The 13,139-nt window shown below is 50.7% G+C and overlaps 5 protein-coding genes across 5 annotated transcripts; 2 read left to right on the top strand and 3 right to left on the bottom strand.

The window, feature by feature from the left end:
* Positions 1-87: 87 nt before the first annotated feature.
* GT037_002564 (progesterone binding protein) lies at positions 88-655 on the bottom strand (the record flags this gene model as incomplete). Its single annotated transcript, XM_038927611.1, has 4 exons — positions 88-269; positions 326-383; positions 426-484; positions 541-655. The coding sequence occupies 4 exons, from the start codon at positions 653-655 to the stop codon at positions 88-90; spliced, it is 414 nt and encodes a 137-aa protein (XP_038790903.1).
* A 3,947-nt stretch (positions 656-4,602) lies between these two features.
* On the bottom strand, positions 4,603-6,858 carry GT037_002563 (nucleolar protein 4; the record flags this gene model as incomplete). The annotated part of the gene is made up of 1 exon (XM_038927610.1): positions 4,603-6,858. The coding sequence occupies one exon, from the start codon at positions 6,856-6,858 to the stop codon at positions 4,603-4,605; it is 2,256 nt and encodes a 751-aa protein (XP_038790902.1).
* Positions 6,859-8,000: 1,142 nt separating this feature from the next.
* Positions 8,001-9,832, top strand: GT037_002562 (membrane transporter; the record flags this gene model as incomplete). Its single annotated transcript, XM_038927609.1, has 2 exons — positions 8,001-9,258; positions 9,306-9,832. The coding sequence occupies 2 exons, from the start codon at positions 8,001-8,003 to the stop codon at positions 9,830-9,832; spliced, it is 1,785 nt and encodes a 594-aa protein (XP_038790901.1).
* Positions 9,833-10,155: 323 nt separating this feature from the next.
* GT037_002561 (uncharacterized protein) lies at positions 10,156-10,591 on the bottom strand (the record flags this gene model as incomplete). Its single annotated transcript, XM_038927608.1, has 2 exons — positions 10,156-10,509; positions 10,559-10,591. The coding sequence occupies 2 exons, from the start codon at positions 10,589-10,591 to the stop codon at positions 10,156-10,158; spliced, it is 387 nt and encodes a 128-aa protein (XP_038790900.1).
* A 223-nt stretch (positions 10,592-10,814) lies between these two features.
* Positions 10,815-12,864, top strand: GT037_002560 (abc transporter-like protein; the record flags this gene model as incomplete). Its single annotated transcript, XM_038927607.1, has 2 exons — positions 10,815-11,511; positions 11,573-12,864. The coding sequence occupies 2 exons, from the start codon at positions 10,815-10,817 to the stop codon at positions 12,862-12,864; spliced, it is 1,989 nt and encodes a 662-aa protein (XP_038790899.1).
* Between the last annotated feature and the right edge of the window lie 275 nt (positions 12,865-13,139).

The raw sequence follows: 13,139 nt of genomic DNA, 5'->3' as shown, positions 1-13,139 counted from the left end.
GGATTGTAGCCTTCTTAATTTGCTTCTCTGCGTTGAGCTAGTCAATAATGGGTCGTCTTCTAGCCGGCACTCGGAGAAAAATGTTATTCAAAGATTAGCACCCTCCGAAGGCAACCGGCCGACTATGTTGTACCGCTTGCTAAAGAACGTATGCCAATCGTTGAGTACTTGCTTTTCCTTGTCGGAAAGCTCTGAGTAGTCAGATATGCAATCTTCAGGCTTGAGGGAAGAAAGCCCAAGGGCGCGGTTGGGCTCTTTCCCCGCAAAGACTGGCACACAGGGTTAGCTCTTGTGATATGCAATATCTCTTTCAGGGGTGACGAACCGTGATAGCCCTTCCCGGGTGCATACGTCTCTTTACCACTCACGTCAAAGACGTCACCCTAAATCAAAGTCAATCCTTCTGCATGGGCAAGATACCATACTCCAGGAACAGTGGTAGATACCTTGATAGCGACTAGAGTTGGAAATCCATCATTTGTACCTGCTGCTAGTCAGCGACTAGCCACCCAGCATTCGCCCGTCATGGAGAAGCCGTACCATCACACTTTGCGAGGTAATCGCGCTCAATGACATCATCCTTCGGTGGATTCAGTGTGACGGGTTGCTTTGGCGCGAACCTCTCTTTCTTCGGCTGCTCTGTAGCATCTGACATGGTGGAGGGCTGTATATCGATGTTGGTGATGTGGAACGTCGAATGCCCACGATGGGAAGTCACGATGTTAGCTTCGGCATGGCAGGGTGGGGCTGAGGCTAGGGTCGCACAAGCCTTATTCCGCCACAGACTTCTTCATCCCACAAGGTCACAAGTAGCACTTCCCTGACGCCATCCCGTTCGCTAAACCAGTACGCCCATCATCGTCTGCCCGCTAGCATATGCTTGAGTATTTTTCACAAAGTTTCGAGTCATTCTCAAGATGCATCTCTGGTTGAGCCGCTAATAGTGTTGAGTCTCCATCTCAGAAGCATACCGGATAACGTTTGCAGCTTGCGTGAGATTGTATTTCGATCTACCTTATATCTGGTGATATGCACATATAGAGCTAATGGTATACGGTGAATGTGTGAAATGCCGGACGTGGTGGCTTTGGACCCCGAATCTCACAGTTGTCAAGATCTGTCGCTTAAGCACGATACGACCGCCCAGGCGTACAACAATGACAGAAACCCAACAAGTACGACTACAGTCTTTCCTCCTATCATCCGATCCAGATACTCGAAACTCGCTGGGAAAACACAAGCTCTTTTAGACAAAGAAAAGACTCTAGATACACAACAAGTAGCTGTGGGCGGCTTCTTGTTTCCAACTTGTGCAGGTACAACTACCTTCCACTGGCGACGGTGTATGCTGACTGCCCCCCATTTGTTGCAGAATTGTATTGTTTCTGTTTTACACAGTCGCTACAACTCATCTCTCCTTGATACCATTCTCGTCTGACGTTCCAAGCGCCGAAACATTGATGGCCAGGATCGTTGCGTGCGAAATGGCAATGCTGTATGAGCAGATGCTCAACATGGCTGCAAGAGAATGTGATCTTCTCATAAAAGCACATGTTCTTCTGTGTCGATGGTATGACTGCTTGTTCGGTCTTGTGTTCGGGCACTATAATCATTGTCAGCTTGTTGACTATGGTGGAACCTTGCAAACGTACATCGAGATTTCACGTTTGTGGCTTGTACTCGAGATTTGGTGGCCGTGGTATACACGTGCCAAAATTTTGTGTTATAGGCTGTTGGTACGCAGAATTTGAGAAGGTTGTGGGGAAAATCTAGGGAAGTCTGGGGGTCGCACTGAAAAGGAGAAAGTCGCGACTCTTTATATGCTTCGTTGACAAACTTCTTGGCCGCACCTTCCTTTGAACGATCTCATTTACTGGAAAGAGTGCCTGCAGCAATTGAGTTACGCATCACATACGGGCTTAGACTAGCTGATTGCCTGACAGGTCAAAGATGTCAGTCGTGTCGTTGTACTATCGCGACCCCCACGTTCTTTTTTTCCTTCCTACTGGGACAGAGTGCAGAGTGAAAATATTGTGACACAATTCCATACCGGAATGATTCATACGCATCTGCAGCCGGCACTCCTCATGCACGCCTCTTCACGGTCCCTAGATGCTGGTAGTTGAGCCTTGGTGCTCGACTACTCAAAAGTTGGTCATTGGCGAAAACACGGCGCCCAGCTTGTCTGCTAGAAGCTAGTCCGGGAAGGAGTCATTCAATGCCCAGGTTCGACCTACACGGACACCCGACGCGTTTAATTGGTCCTGCTGTACGGTCCACGGTTGTGGTCGCTGTAGACAATACGCTTTCGTCCCGGTGGGAGCTTAACAAACATGAGTTCAAAGTCTACGGAAAGTCCCCTTTGCGCTCGAACGCACATGATAATCAAAGGAAGCTGGCCGTGTTATGCAGGATAAGCTTTTGGGTACCTAGGTATCGAGCTCTGATGAACGATTGCTTACGCCCCGTTGATCAAACTAGTGTACCAGGGGCTGCGGATCTAATTACGAAAAGTTCAGCATGGATCGGGCTACCCGTTTCCCCGTTGTGCTCAGCACGCAGTCATGCCACGGCTGCACAGATACCGGGTTTGACACGATCGTCTATAGCCTCTCACGAGTCGGTAGTTGAACCAGGTCAGCACATCTGATCTCGAAACGTACATCGCATGCTAACAAATAATGGTGATCTTTTCCTTCTCCATCTGGCCCGGTATAGCATGTCATGATGACACGAACATGCGAGCATGAACTCCAATTATCAAAGCTCGGCTGATAGCATGACCGCATTGAACATCGTTCATGAGCATGAACCTCTCACTGGCTTAGGACTTGGAAGCCAATCCCTTCCCTACCCTGGTTGTCACAACTTCCAACCGCTTCCCCGGCATAACCCCCAGATCGTTGGTGTGCATTTGCTGTCATGCGCTTTCACTCATAAGCGAGTGTTTTCTGAGCTTGATTGTCCGTCGCTCATTGCTCCTTGCACGAATTCACAAAATTTGTTACTATTGTGGTCAAAACGCTGTACCACTTTATGAAATGGTGATGAGAGTCTTTCATTACCTACCTGTTGTAAAGCCCCACGCTTAATCTGGTCTATTTCTTTGGATGGCACCTAGTGGTACCAGCAAACGAAAAGCACTGTGAGTGCTCATAAGTTATCAAGCCACCATCGTACTGCCGCAGAACACTACAGATGTCGAGACTACGAGATGGTTCGCCATGCAAAACGATTCGTGAATCAGGAGTAGAGCAGGCGCTGGGGAACCGGTCTGTGAGCCGGCCCTTGCACCTGCAGATGGTTTTCTCTCGAGGTGCTGATATCGTTGCCCTGCCCTGTTATTCTTGTACTACAGCTGTATACAAGTCGACCGGATTTTAGAGTAAATCTGAGCTGCAGCCAAGGAAAACATCCCTGGAGCTGTGCCTACGGCTCGTTCTTGAGGCAGCCGCGTCTTCTATCCGCCTTGGATGTGAAGCATGACCCATGATACTCAAGGGGCTGTTCCTTGACTGGCAGTGGGGTGTATTGAGCACTGAAGAAAGTTACTACAAATCTGGTTTGTTGGTGGTAGTAGTAGACGTCAAAGAAATACGCAGTGGAAGACGCACCCGATTTAGGCACACGATCAGATGTTCCGGAAACACAAGATCCATCACGATCGATCTCATCTAACAGTGCAATCTTTGGATCAGAATGAGCAGTGCCATCAACTTTGTCTGTGTTTACTGACTCGGTATCAAACTCAAAGCAAGGCACTCGTGTTCTCGTACATACGCCGCATCCACGAACCGATAAGTTGGGCAGACGGCTTCACCCGCGAGCGTTTATGCGCAATGTTCCTTCCAGTCACTACAGTCGGAACACTGCATATGCGCTCCTTTGCACACCAGGGCGATACTACGATGCAGGATCCGTACGAACAGATTCCGATATCGTTCCTCGGCATACTCCGCGGAGGGAAAAACCGGTGGACTGTTCGGAAACTGCAAAACCATATGATCCTAAAGAGGCCATACATGAGCTTGACTACCTAGGTATTCTAAAATGTACACGTCAAGTACATTTCAAGTACAAATCTAAGCTCCTGAACATGTTGGTGCCACTGTGAATTGTAGAAATAGCTTGCTCTATGAACTCGCACATTTATGCACTCTCCATACGACACGTCGTCTCGAGTGGTTAGTACTCCCACACTCCTCGTTCCTCAGCCAGCCTCCATTTTATCAATCGTCTTCCTGTAGGACACCTTACCCAAAAGGAATGGCGTCTCGACGGAAGTAGTCTAGGCAACATGATCAGCGTACACACAGAAATTGTAACGAATCACCAAGACAACGATTTCGCGGATAGCAAGAGAACAAGGGACAAGCAGAAGCGAGTATGATCCGGGGCGAATCAATCGGCCAAGCTCCGACAGTGGGTAAAGTGGCTTGCAGCGGAATGTCCTGCTTCTTCATCATATTCCATGTTGTCAAATGCCCAAGGCCGCGGAAGAAAAACAGGAGACAAAGTCAGCAGAACCATGGATCAAGAATCACTTTTTCCATTGACATCAACGCCTTCGCTAATGCTACTAACGACATGCAATCATAACCTTTATTTTCCAGCTTTTCTTGCTTTCCTCGCTTGCCTCTTCTTCGCAATGATTCTCGTCCGCTGTGCCAATTTCCCGTCTTTGCTCTTTACTGCAGCGGCGGCTTCCGCGTCAGCTTCCACAGCACCCGTACCCTGTTTCCCTTTGCCGTTCTTCTTACCCTTGCCCGAATTTTGGGTTGCAGAGCTAGAACTACGCTTGCGCTTCTGGCCTTGGGTCGCACCCGGCTCGGCATCGCTGTTGTCAGCCTCGCCATCCGCCTTTGACTTGGGTGCTTCTCTGGACTTTTCCTCGCGGTCCGAACGTCGGTTAACAACATTGGCGTTTTCGATGGCGAACTCGACGATGAGGCGCTTTCTTTTATCTTCCAGCGCTTCTTGGGCAGCCTTCTTGCTCTTTGGGGTAGGGCCAGACTTGATCTTGTAGTCTACAGCGTGGCCGTTGAGCCATCGTAGGCCCATAAGTGCATTTCGGTGCGTGTAGTACTCAATAAATCCGTATCCTCTACTCCTTCCTGCACCAGTATCTTCGGAAACTTTGCTACCAGCAGGTGTTTCGAAGACGACTTTGGCTTGCTTGACAATACCTTTGCCCTTCTTCTTACGCATTTTCTCGGCGACAAGCATTTCTTGACCGCCACGGATGACTTCCTCCTTGTTAAGTTTCTGACGCTTGCCCTCCTTAACATCGGCTGCGAAGCCAACGACGGCGCTACGAGCAAGTTGCTTCAGGTCCTTAGATGTGATACTGCGGGGAATGTTGCGTATAGACAGGCGAGTAAGGGACAAGTGAAGCGAAGGATTCTCTTGGATCTGTTTACGTCGCATTGTTGCGCTCTCTTCACGCATCTTGATTTCAGAGGGCGAGAGCTTCTGGTATAGAGGCGAGTTGGAGGAGATGGTTCCCTCGGAGAGAAGGTAGAGACGACGCTTGTCTTTGTCGCGACTGAAGCGCGAAGCAGCGCCTTCTGCTGTCAGACGGGTGGCTTCGTTCTTATCCACTGCGCGTGAGATTTGTAGGATACGACCGTCGATGGTGTACTTGCCAGTTGGGTCGGCATCTTCGTCTTCGAGTACAGAGTGTGTGACCGTGATGGTGGAGCCGTCTTTCTTGTCGAGATTCCTCTTCTGTAGCTTGACGCGCGGGACTCCCTTCAGGCAATTGATCATGTCTTCTTCCGAAAAGAACGAGACGAATCCCGTACCCTTTGGTCGTTCCGTCTCGCGATCGACCACGACGCGCGCGAATCGGACGCCACCGAACTGCTGGAAGTGCTCCTTAAGACGCTCGTCATCTACCGTGAAGGGGACGTTGCGTACGAAGACGGTGTACTCCTCGCGCTTTGGTCGGTTGTCTTCTTGGTCAAGCTCTACGCCACCGTCCTCGTCATCCTCCGATATGTCTTCGTAGTCGGTGTTGCTATCGTCGAGATCCTCGTCGTCGTTGTCGTCGTCGTCTTCGTCCGAGCTGACAGCAGAGCTCTCCGCGTCTTCCATGTCTTCATCTTCGTCCTCCCCCTCGTCCTTGGCATCGTCGCCCTCCTGCTCGGTCTTTTGCAGGCTCTGCCATGTGTCTCGATCCACGGCCCAATCGACGGCGATAGGCCTCTCGCCAACCTCTTTGCCGTTGAGTTCCTGTATCGCTCTCTCCGCGTTCTTCTTTCCCCGTAGCGAGACGAAGCCAAAGCCTCTCAGTTCACCATTTGGCTTCTTGGGCAGATTGACAAAGTTGACCTTGCCATAGCTTCTGAACAACTTTTCTAAGTCTTCTGGCGTCTTGATAGTCCATGGAAGGTTGCGAATGATGAGTTTTGGTGTTTGCGCATCCTTGATCTGCTGCTCGCGCTCTGCCTTGGCCCTGTCACCCGCCCGGGGACGCTTCTCTTCGCCCTCTCGCTGTCTGGCCTCGGCAAAGTCGACCTTGATCTTCTTTCCCTTGATTTCTGTGTTGTTCAACTCCTCCTTTGCTCTTTGCGCATCCTCCACGTCGGCGAATGTGACGAAACCGTAGCTCTTGGATTCGCGAGTTTCTTTATCCAGCACGACGAGCGCATTCTTGATTGGGTATGATTCGGAGAAGTATTCGGTCAGGTCTTCGGTGGTGACAGTGGGCGCAAGCCCGCGAACGAAAAGTTGTCTGCGTGCAGCTTCTTTGGGCGCTGCTGTGGAAGGCTTCGAGGGTTGCTCAACATCGGCGGTGGCTGTGACTGCTTCTGCTCCATCGAGCGAGAGCCGCTGGCGCTTTCTGCGGGGAGCCATTGCAAATAGATTAATTGAAGAAGCGTTGTTCGCGGCTTTGGACTTTTGCTATGTCTCCGAAAAAAAGTTCCAGCATCACGGCGCACAGATCCACCGCTCCGGCCTTGGCAGCACATGCGCCGGAAAGTGGAGCTAGACCCTTTGCGCTGAACGCTGCATGGGCAGCGAGACCTGCGTCCTGCATTTTGACTGCACTAGAACTCGATCTGTCTTCTCCGCCTTCACTCACTTTCACGACTTTCGCTAATGCCCGCTCACCGTTCAGTCTTCGTTGCATTCGCGTTCAATCTCAGATCGCGATCTTTCGCGTCAAGTGCCCGCCCAACTGGGCAAGCCGAGTGTCAGCCTGCACATCCCCACTCAATCTCGGGTCATGGGACACAAGCCCTCGCATGTTGCTATCTATTGCCGCACTTTTTAGTCGTGCCGTGTCTCAATGTGTGGGTGGTCTCGCATCTACAATGACATGCGCTTTCAAAATCCCATGCTCGCTACTCAGGACTCGCATACAGATACGTCACTGCGCACGACATTTTGACGACAACGCTGTTACGGCCGCGAGAGTAACTGAGACGATAGAACAATCCGCATACCCATGTATATATGCCTGCTACGTCGCTTACCTTCCTGACACCCAGGAGCATCCTTTCGCCTACAAGCAGAGACTTCTACAGATTGAACTGTAAGCTTTCACCACTATTGACAAGGCAATGTTTGCCGGAAGATGTTCCGGTCACATCCACTAGCGGTACGAAACATGTTTGTCTCTCCATTTTGTTATCCTCAGGTTCTCATCAAGAGCAATGATCGTTCCTGTCGCACCTTTGTTAACAACCAGGCGTGTTGGACAACAGGATCTGCCTAGACTGAGCCTCAAAGCGTTAGCACCCGACACTCAACGTCTGCACGCAATGCCATGGATGCAGCTCCTTTGACACTTCTGACACCGCAGCTACACCGGCGCAATCAAGGTGCTTATCAGGCATCGCTTAACTACTGCCCAACGCATCTTAGCCTTCCCCCGCCGCGGAGTGTAGTGCCGCCCATGTGAAGCCTATGGTACACACACAGGAGGGGTAAGCGCCGAAGGGGCATCTCTCAACATTTCGCCGTCTGTCGAGTACTCAGACAACAACCCAACAATGTCGCATTCGAGTTCTGAAGCGGGTGAGGGCGACGCCCTTTTGAACACCGGCGAGGTAATCGCATCTTCTTCTCGAAACTATTCTACACTTGAACACACGAATCTTGCCGAAGAAATAATCACAAGAGACGGAACATCTTTGGACACAGACAAAGAGAAGCCTGTTAGCCATGATCGATCGGACGACCCGGAGCGTTCACGCTCGTTAGCTGAAGAGCTTGGCGATGAAGATATCTCTTTGTACGAGAAGAAATGCTTGCTCATCAACCGCGAGATCGACCTCATGGGCATGGGTCGATACCAGTGGTCGATTTGGGCCCTTTGTGGCTTTGGCTACATGATTGACTTGATGTGGGCACAGGCATTTGGCCTCGTCCTTTCGCCCATCCAGCAGGAAATGGGGTTTGGAGCTGATCAAACTGGCAAGCTATCCACTGCCTTTTCGATCGGACTCACCGCCGGGGCGTTTGTGTGGGGTGTCCTTGTGGACGTGATTGGGCGAAAGTTCTCTTTCAACCTGACAGTCTTCATCGCGTGCATCTTCGGCACTTGCATTGGCGCTCCAAGCACTTACAACGCCATTCTGGTTCTTACGGCATTTACTGGATTCGGCGTTGGGGGCAACATTCCCATTGACACCACGATAACCTTGGAAGCCACCCCCCAGAGCAAGCGCTACCTTCTTCCCTTATTGTCCGTTTTTCAACCAATCGGTGTTGTTATCTGCTCAGTGCTCGCCTATGGTTTCATCCCCAACTGGTCTTGCAGTCCTAATTTCTCTGAGGGAGATCGAGCGTTACCTGCTTGCGGCATCGTTGCTACAGGAGAGGCCTGTTGCTCAAGGGAAGACAACATGGGATGGCGCTATCTACTCTTTACTCTGGGAGGCATAACAATACTTGTCTTCGTCTTGCGTTCGGTTATTTTTACCTTCCAGGAGTCCCCGAAATTCCTCATATATCGTGGAAAAGATGCAGAAGCCATCCAAGTGTTGCACACTATGGCTCAATACAACGGTACGAACTGTACATTGGTCCTGGAGGATCTCGAAGCACTTGAAAGAGAGTTCGATTCTGACCGAAATACTGGACCCATGCTTGGAGGCGGTGTCAAACAGCTCAAGTCCACATGGGCTGAGAAGCTGAAATTAGAAGGCGACCGCTTTAAGATTCTGTTTTCGAGCTATCAGATGACAAGATTGACACTTTTAGTTTGGCTTACTTACATATGCGACTATTGGGGCTTCACTGTTGCAGGTGAGTTGCACATTTGTTCTCTCGATGATGTATACTGATTCCGTTAGGCTCCTACCTTCCACAGATTTTGGCCGTAAAGAATGGCGCCCTTGATCTTTCGCTCCGCTACACCTACCGCTCTTACATTTTCATTTATCTTCCCGGAGTTCTCGGAGTTGTGCTCGGAACTCTGTCTTATCGTGCATCACGAGTGGGCCGCAAATGGACAATGGTGGTTTCCTCTGCGCTCATGGGCATTTCCATCTTCCTCTTCAGTAGTGTCAACTCGGCAGCTTCGAACATTGGCTTCAACGTCATGGAGTACTTCTTCCAATCCATGTTCAACTCGGTCTTGTACGGTTGGACACCCGAGGCTTTTCCGGCACCTATCAGAGGCACGGCATGCGGTATCGCGAGTTTCTGGGGCAGGCTGTTCGGCATTATCAGTCCACTTATTGCACAGCATTTGTATGCTGGCGGTGGTGCAGGGAGGGACATCAACAGTGTTTTATATCTAGCTGGAGGAGTAACACTGGGCTGTGTCATCACGACAGCCCTGTTACCCAGCAAGCTTGTCGGCCGGCAGAGCTTGTAGGAAACCGGATGTGTGGGGTCTGAAGGAGCTCTGGAACGGAAGGGAGGGATATGTCTAAACGTGACCGCTGCTAGAGATACCCGCTACACTAAGTAGCATGCATTATTAGAAGAAGACAAGCAATATACGGGTAGCACAATTCAAAACAGCGAGTTTCCTAATCAAGACAATCTGAGTTCGACCCGAAGGCATCCACGAACGTGGCTGACCAGAGCTCGTATAGCTTGCAGATGTCGCATGTCTTTCAGTTTCTTCAGTTGAGTGCAAATCGGACACCTTGAACTCCTCGACGCCGCCCAATGCTTGTACACGTTACTTCATGATCATAACTTCGTCTTCCCCGTCACCTCTGCTCGCCTCTGCTCCATCACATAGCCACTCGCCACTGGACTCCAGCCTTGACTAGCGGCTTGTGGTATGGGAAACGGCGGCTTTTTCAGATTTTGCGTGAAGAATACCGGATGCCGTATTGCGCTGTCATAGACGGGTGTGAAGAAGGTAGCTGGCGTTTGTGGGGGGCCAAAGGGTGGCATAGCTTCGATTTGTGATCGTGGTTTCGAAACGTTGGTGAATGGGTTTGAAGGCTGCGTTGTAGGTTGTTGCGAGGCTTGTGATGGCGGATGCGCGGCGCGTCGCTGTTGGTGCGCGAATGAGGGTGTTGCGGGTTGCTGGTGAGGCTGCGATCTGTCAGCAAGTCTGATAAAACTACCACTGTAGACGACATACTTTTGGCCTCGACGGCTGCAAACTAGGGAACATCTCAGGTTACTCGCATGAGAAGGGCTAGAGCCTCCATCTGTCGTGCGTAACAATTATGCGGAGACGCCATCCCTCACATACCTCGGCAGACCAAGCGACCGCGCGCGACGTCATTCCTACTTCGTCTTCGCGGACACGGACACTTTTCCGCTACGTCAAACACCACCAAATGCAGGCCATTTATCCCGTTCCAACATGAGTGCAACAACACCGCGATTCCGAAATGCGAAGACCGCAAGCGCTGTTCTCCGCAGCCACAAGATGTGCAAGACTTGGAACTTCACGTCGGCTTTGTTCGTCGTCGCCTATCGTTAGAATCGCCAATGGCACGTTTTACCGCCAACATCCTTCGTCAAAAGATCAAGATGCGGCTTCAAACCCGCCGTTGTTCTCGGGTCTTACGTTAGATCTACCATCCTTCTCAACGCCGAAACAGCATTGGGCGGTTCTAAGCCCATCATCTGACATTCGCACGGCGTTTCTCCAAATCCTTCGCGGTCAACTACTCTGCTTCCCCCCAACAGCGCGGTCTTTCCCTTACCTTCTCACCCCAGCCATCACAGAAAACAGACCGCGCCTCCGCTTCCCCGAGCGAGCGATCGAGTATGTGGGCTTCGATGTTGAGCGGAAAGCTTTTGGTGGCGCCTATCTGTCGGCACGCTATGAGTCCCTAAGAGAAGATACCGATTTCACTGTCCAGAGATACCTGACGGGTATCGTAACGATGAACCCTGGAGAAGAGGAATTGAAGGCAAAGAGCGTGGATGAAGATGACATGAAGAGGGTAATGCGGGATTTGGAACTAGAGAGGTTTATCGACAAGCCTGTCAGTATGTTGAGCAATGGGCAGAGCAGACGGGCGAGAATTGCGAAGGCATTACTGAGTAGGCCCGAGATGCTGTGTCTGGATGCGCCGTTTAGTGAGTCTTGACTTTGTGCTGCTATTGTATTCTTGGATAGAGTAAGCTAACAGCATGGTAGTTGGGCTTGATCCTGTTGTCACAAGGCACATCTCCAAGGTTTTGCATCGTCTTGCGGAAGCCAACGCACCACGTGTTGTTCTCAGTCTACGACCGCAGGACGATGTTCCTGGCTGGATTACACATGTTGTGTACGCTGGGGAAGACGGAAAAGTTAATAGGCTGGGGCCAAAGGAGGAGGTGTTGAGGTATCTGGAAGAGAAGTACGAGGAAATTGACAGTCTTAGGGATGACGAACAGAGCTCAAGCATCAAAGACACAAGGAAAGCAGGACAACAATCAGGAAGAGACGACTCCAAAACATCGCCAGGTACGCCGGCACTGAGCCGAGACGGCTACGAAAGAGTGGATACCTCTATACCTACTATCGGAGAACCCGTCGTCGAGATGCAAGGAGTACGCATTGCCTATGGCCAGAACTCTGTCTTAGGAGACTGGGAACAGGAAGTCAATGGCGTTTCTCGATCCGGTCTTCATTGGGATGTGTGTCGAAATCAACGCTGGGGTATATTTGGGGCAAATGGTTCCGGAAAGACCACTCTCTTGTCCCTTGTGACATCAGATCATCCACAGACTTACTCTGCTCCTGTAAAGCTCTTCCAGCGCTCTCGCTTACCCGAGCCCGGCGTCCCCGGCATAACCATTTTCGAAATACAGTCGCGGATGGGTCATGCGAGTCCAGAGGTTCATGCACTGTTTCCGAAGAGACTGACTCTGAGAACAACATTGGAGAGTGCATGGGCTGATACACCAATCACAAAGCCGAGACTAGATGGACAGGCGAAGAAAAGAGTGGATGCATGCTTAAACTGGTTTGAGGCGGAACTTAGACCTGGATTCGGCAGCTGTGAGAAAGGTAGCGAGACTACTGCATGGGCATCCAACACTCTGTTTGGCGAAGTTTCATTCTCAGCTCAGCGCGTCCTCTTATTCCTGCGCGCCACGATCCGGAATCCTGATATTGTTATCCTAGATGAAGCGTTCAGTGGCATGGACGATCTCGTTCGGGACAAATGTCTTTTGTTTCTCAGTCGCGGTCAGAGTATGGAACTCAAATCCTCAGCCGACGGACCAAAACCGGTGAAGTGGCAGGGTGAGGTCGAAATGCCCGGATTACAAGAACACCAAGCTTTGCTTTGTGTCAGCCATAGTAAACACGAAGTACCTGGATGCATACGAGAATGGATTTGTCTACCCGAGCCAGGCACGGGACCGCCGAGATTTGGTCGATTTGATGGGCCTGTTGAATTGGACGCCGGACGTTGGAATGAAGTCTGGGACGAAGAGCTGTGAACATTCACACTCTATTGAGACGGAGTAGACATCCAAGCTTCGTTTCTCCAAATCACATCAAAATCCACCATAGATTGCGTGCCGTTCACACTCAGTACTCTTATATTGTATCAGTTATGCTAGTAGTGGCCATTGGTGCATGATACAGGCGAAAGAAGCTAAAATGAAGCTTCCAAAACTGTTGTAGACGCGATTTGCGTTCTGAGAAGACATCGAAATCAGAAAAAGCCAAATAGAACTGTTCACAAATTGTATCTGGCGACGGCATACGTACC

Source organism: Alternaria burnsii (genome assembly GCF_013036055.1).
Source record: "Alternaria burnsii strain CBS107.38 chromosome Unknown 750, whole genome shotgun sequence".
Taxonomy (NCBI): Eukaryota; Fungi; Ascomycota; class Dothideomycetes; order Pleosporales; family Pleosporaceae; genus Alternaria; species Alternaria burnsii.
Note: the sequence above shows the minus strand (reverse complement) of the source record. Positions and strands in the feature narration are given on the sequence as shown.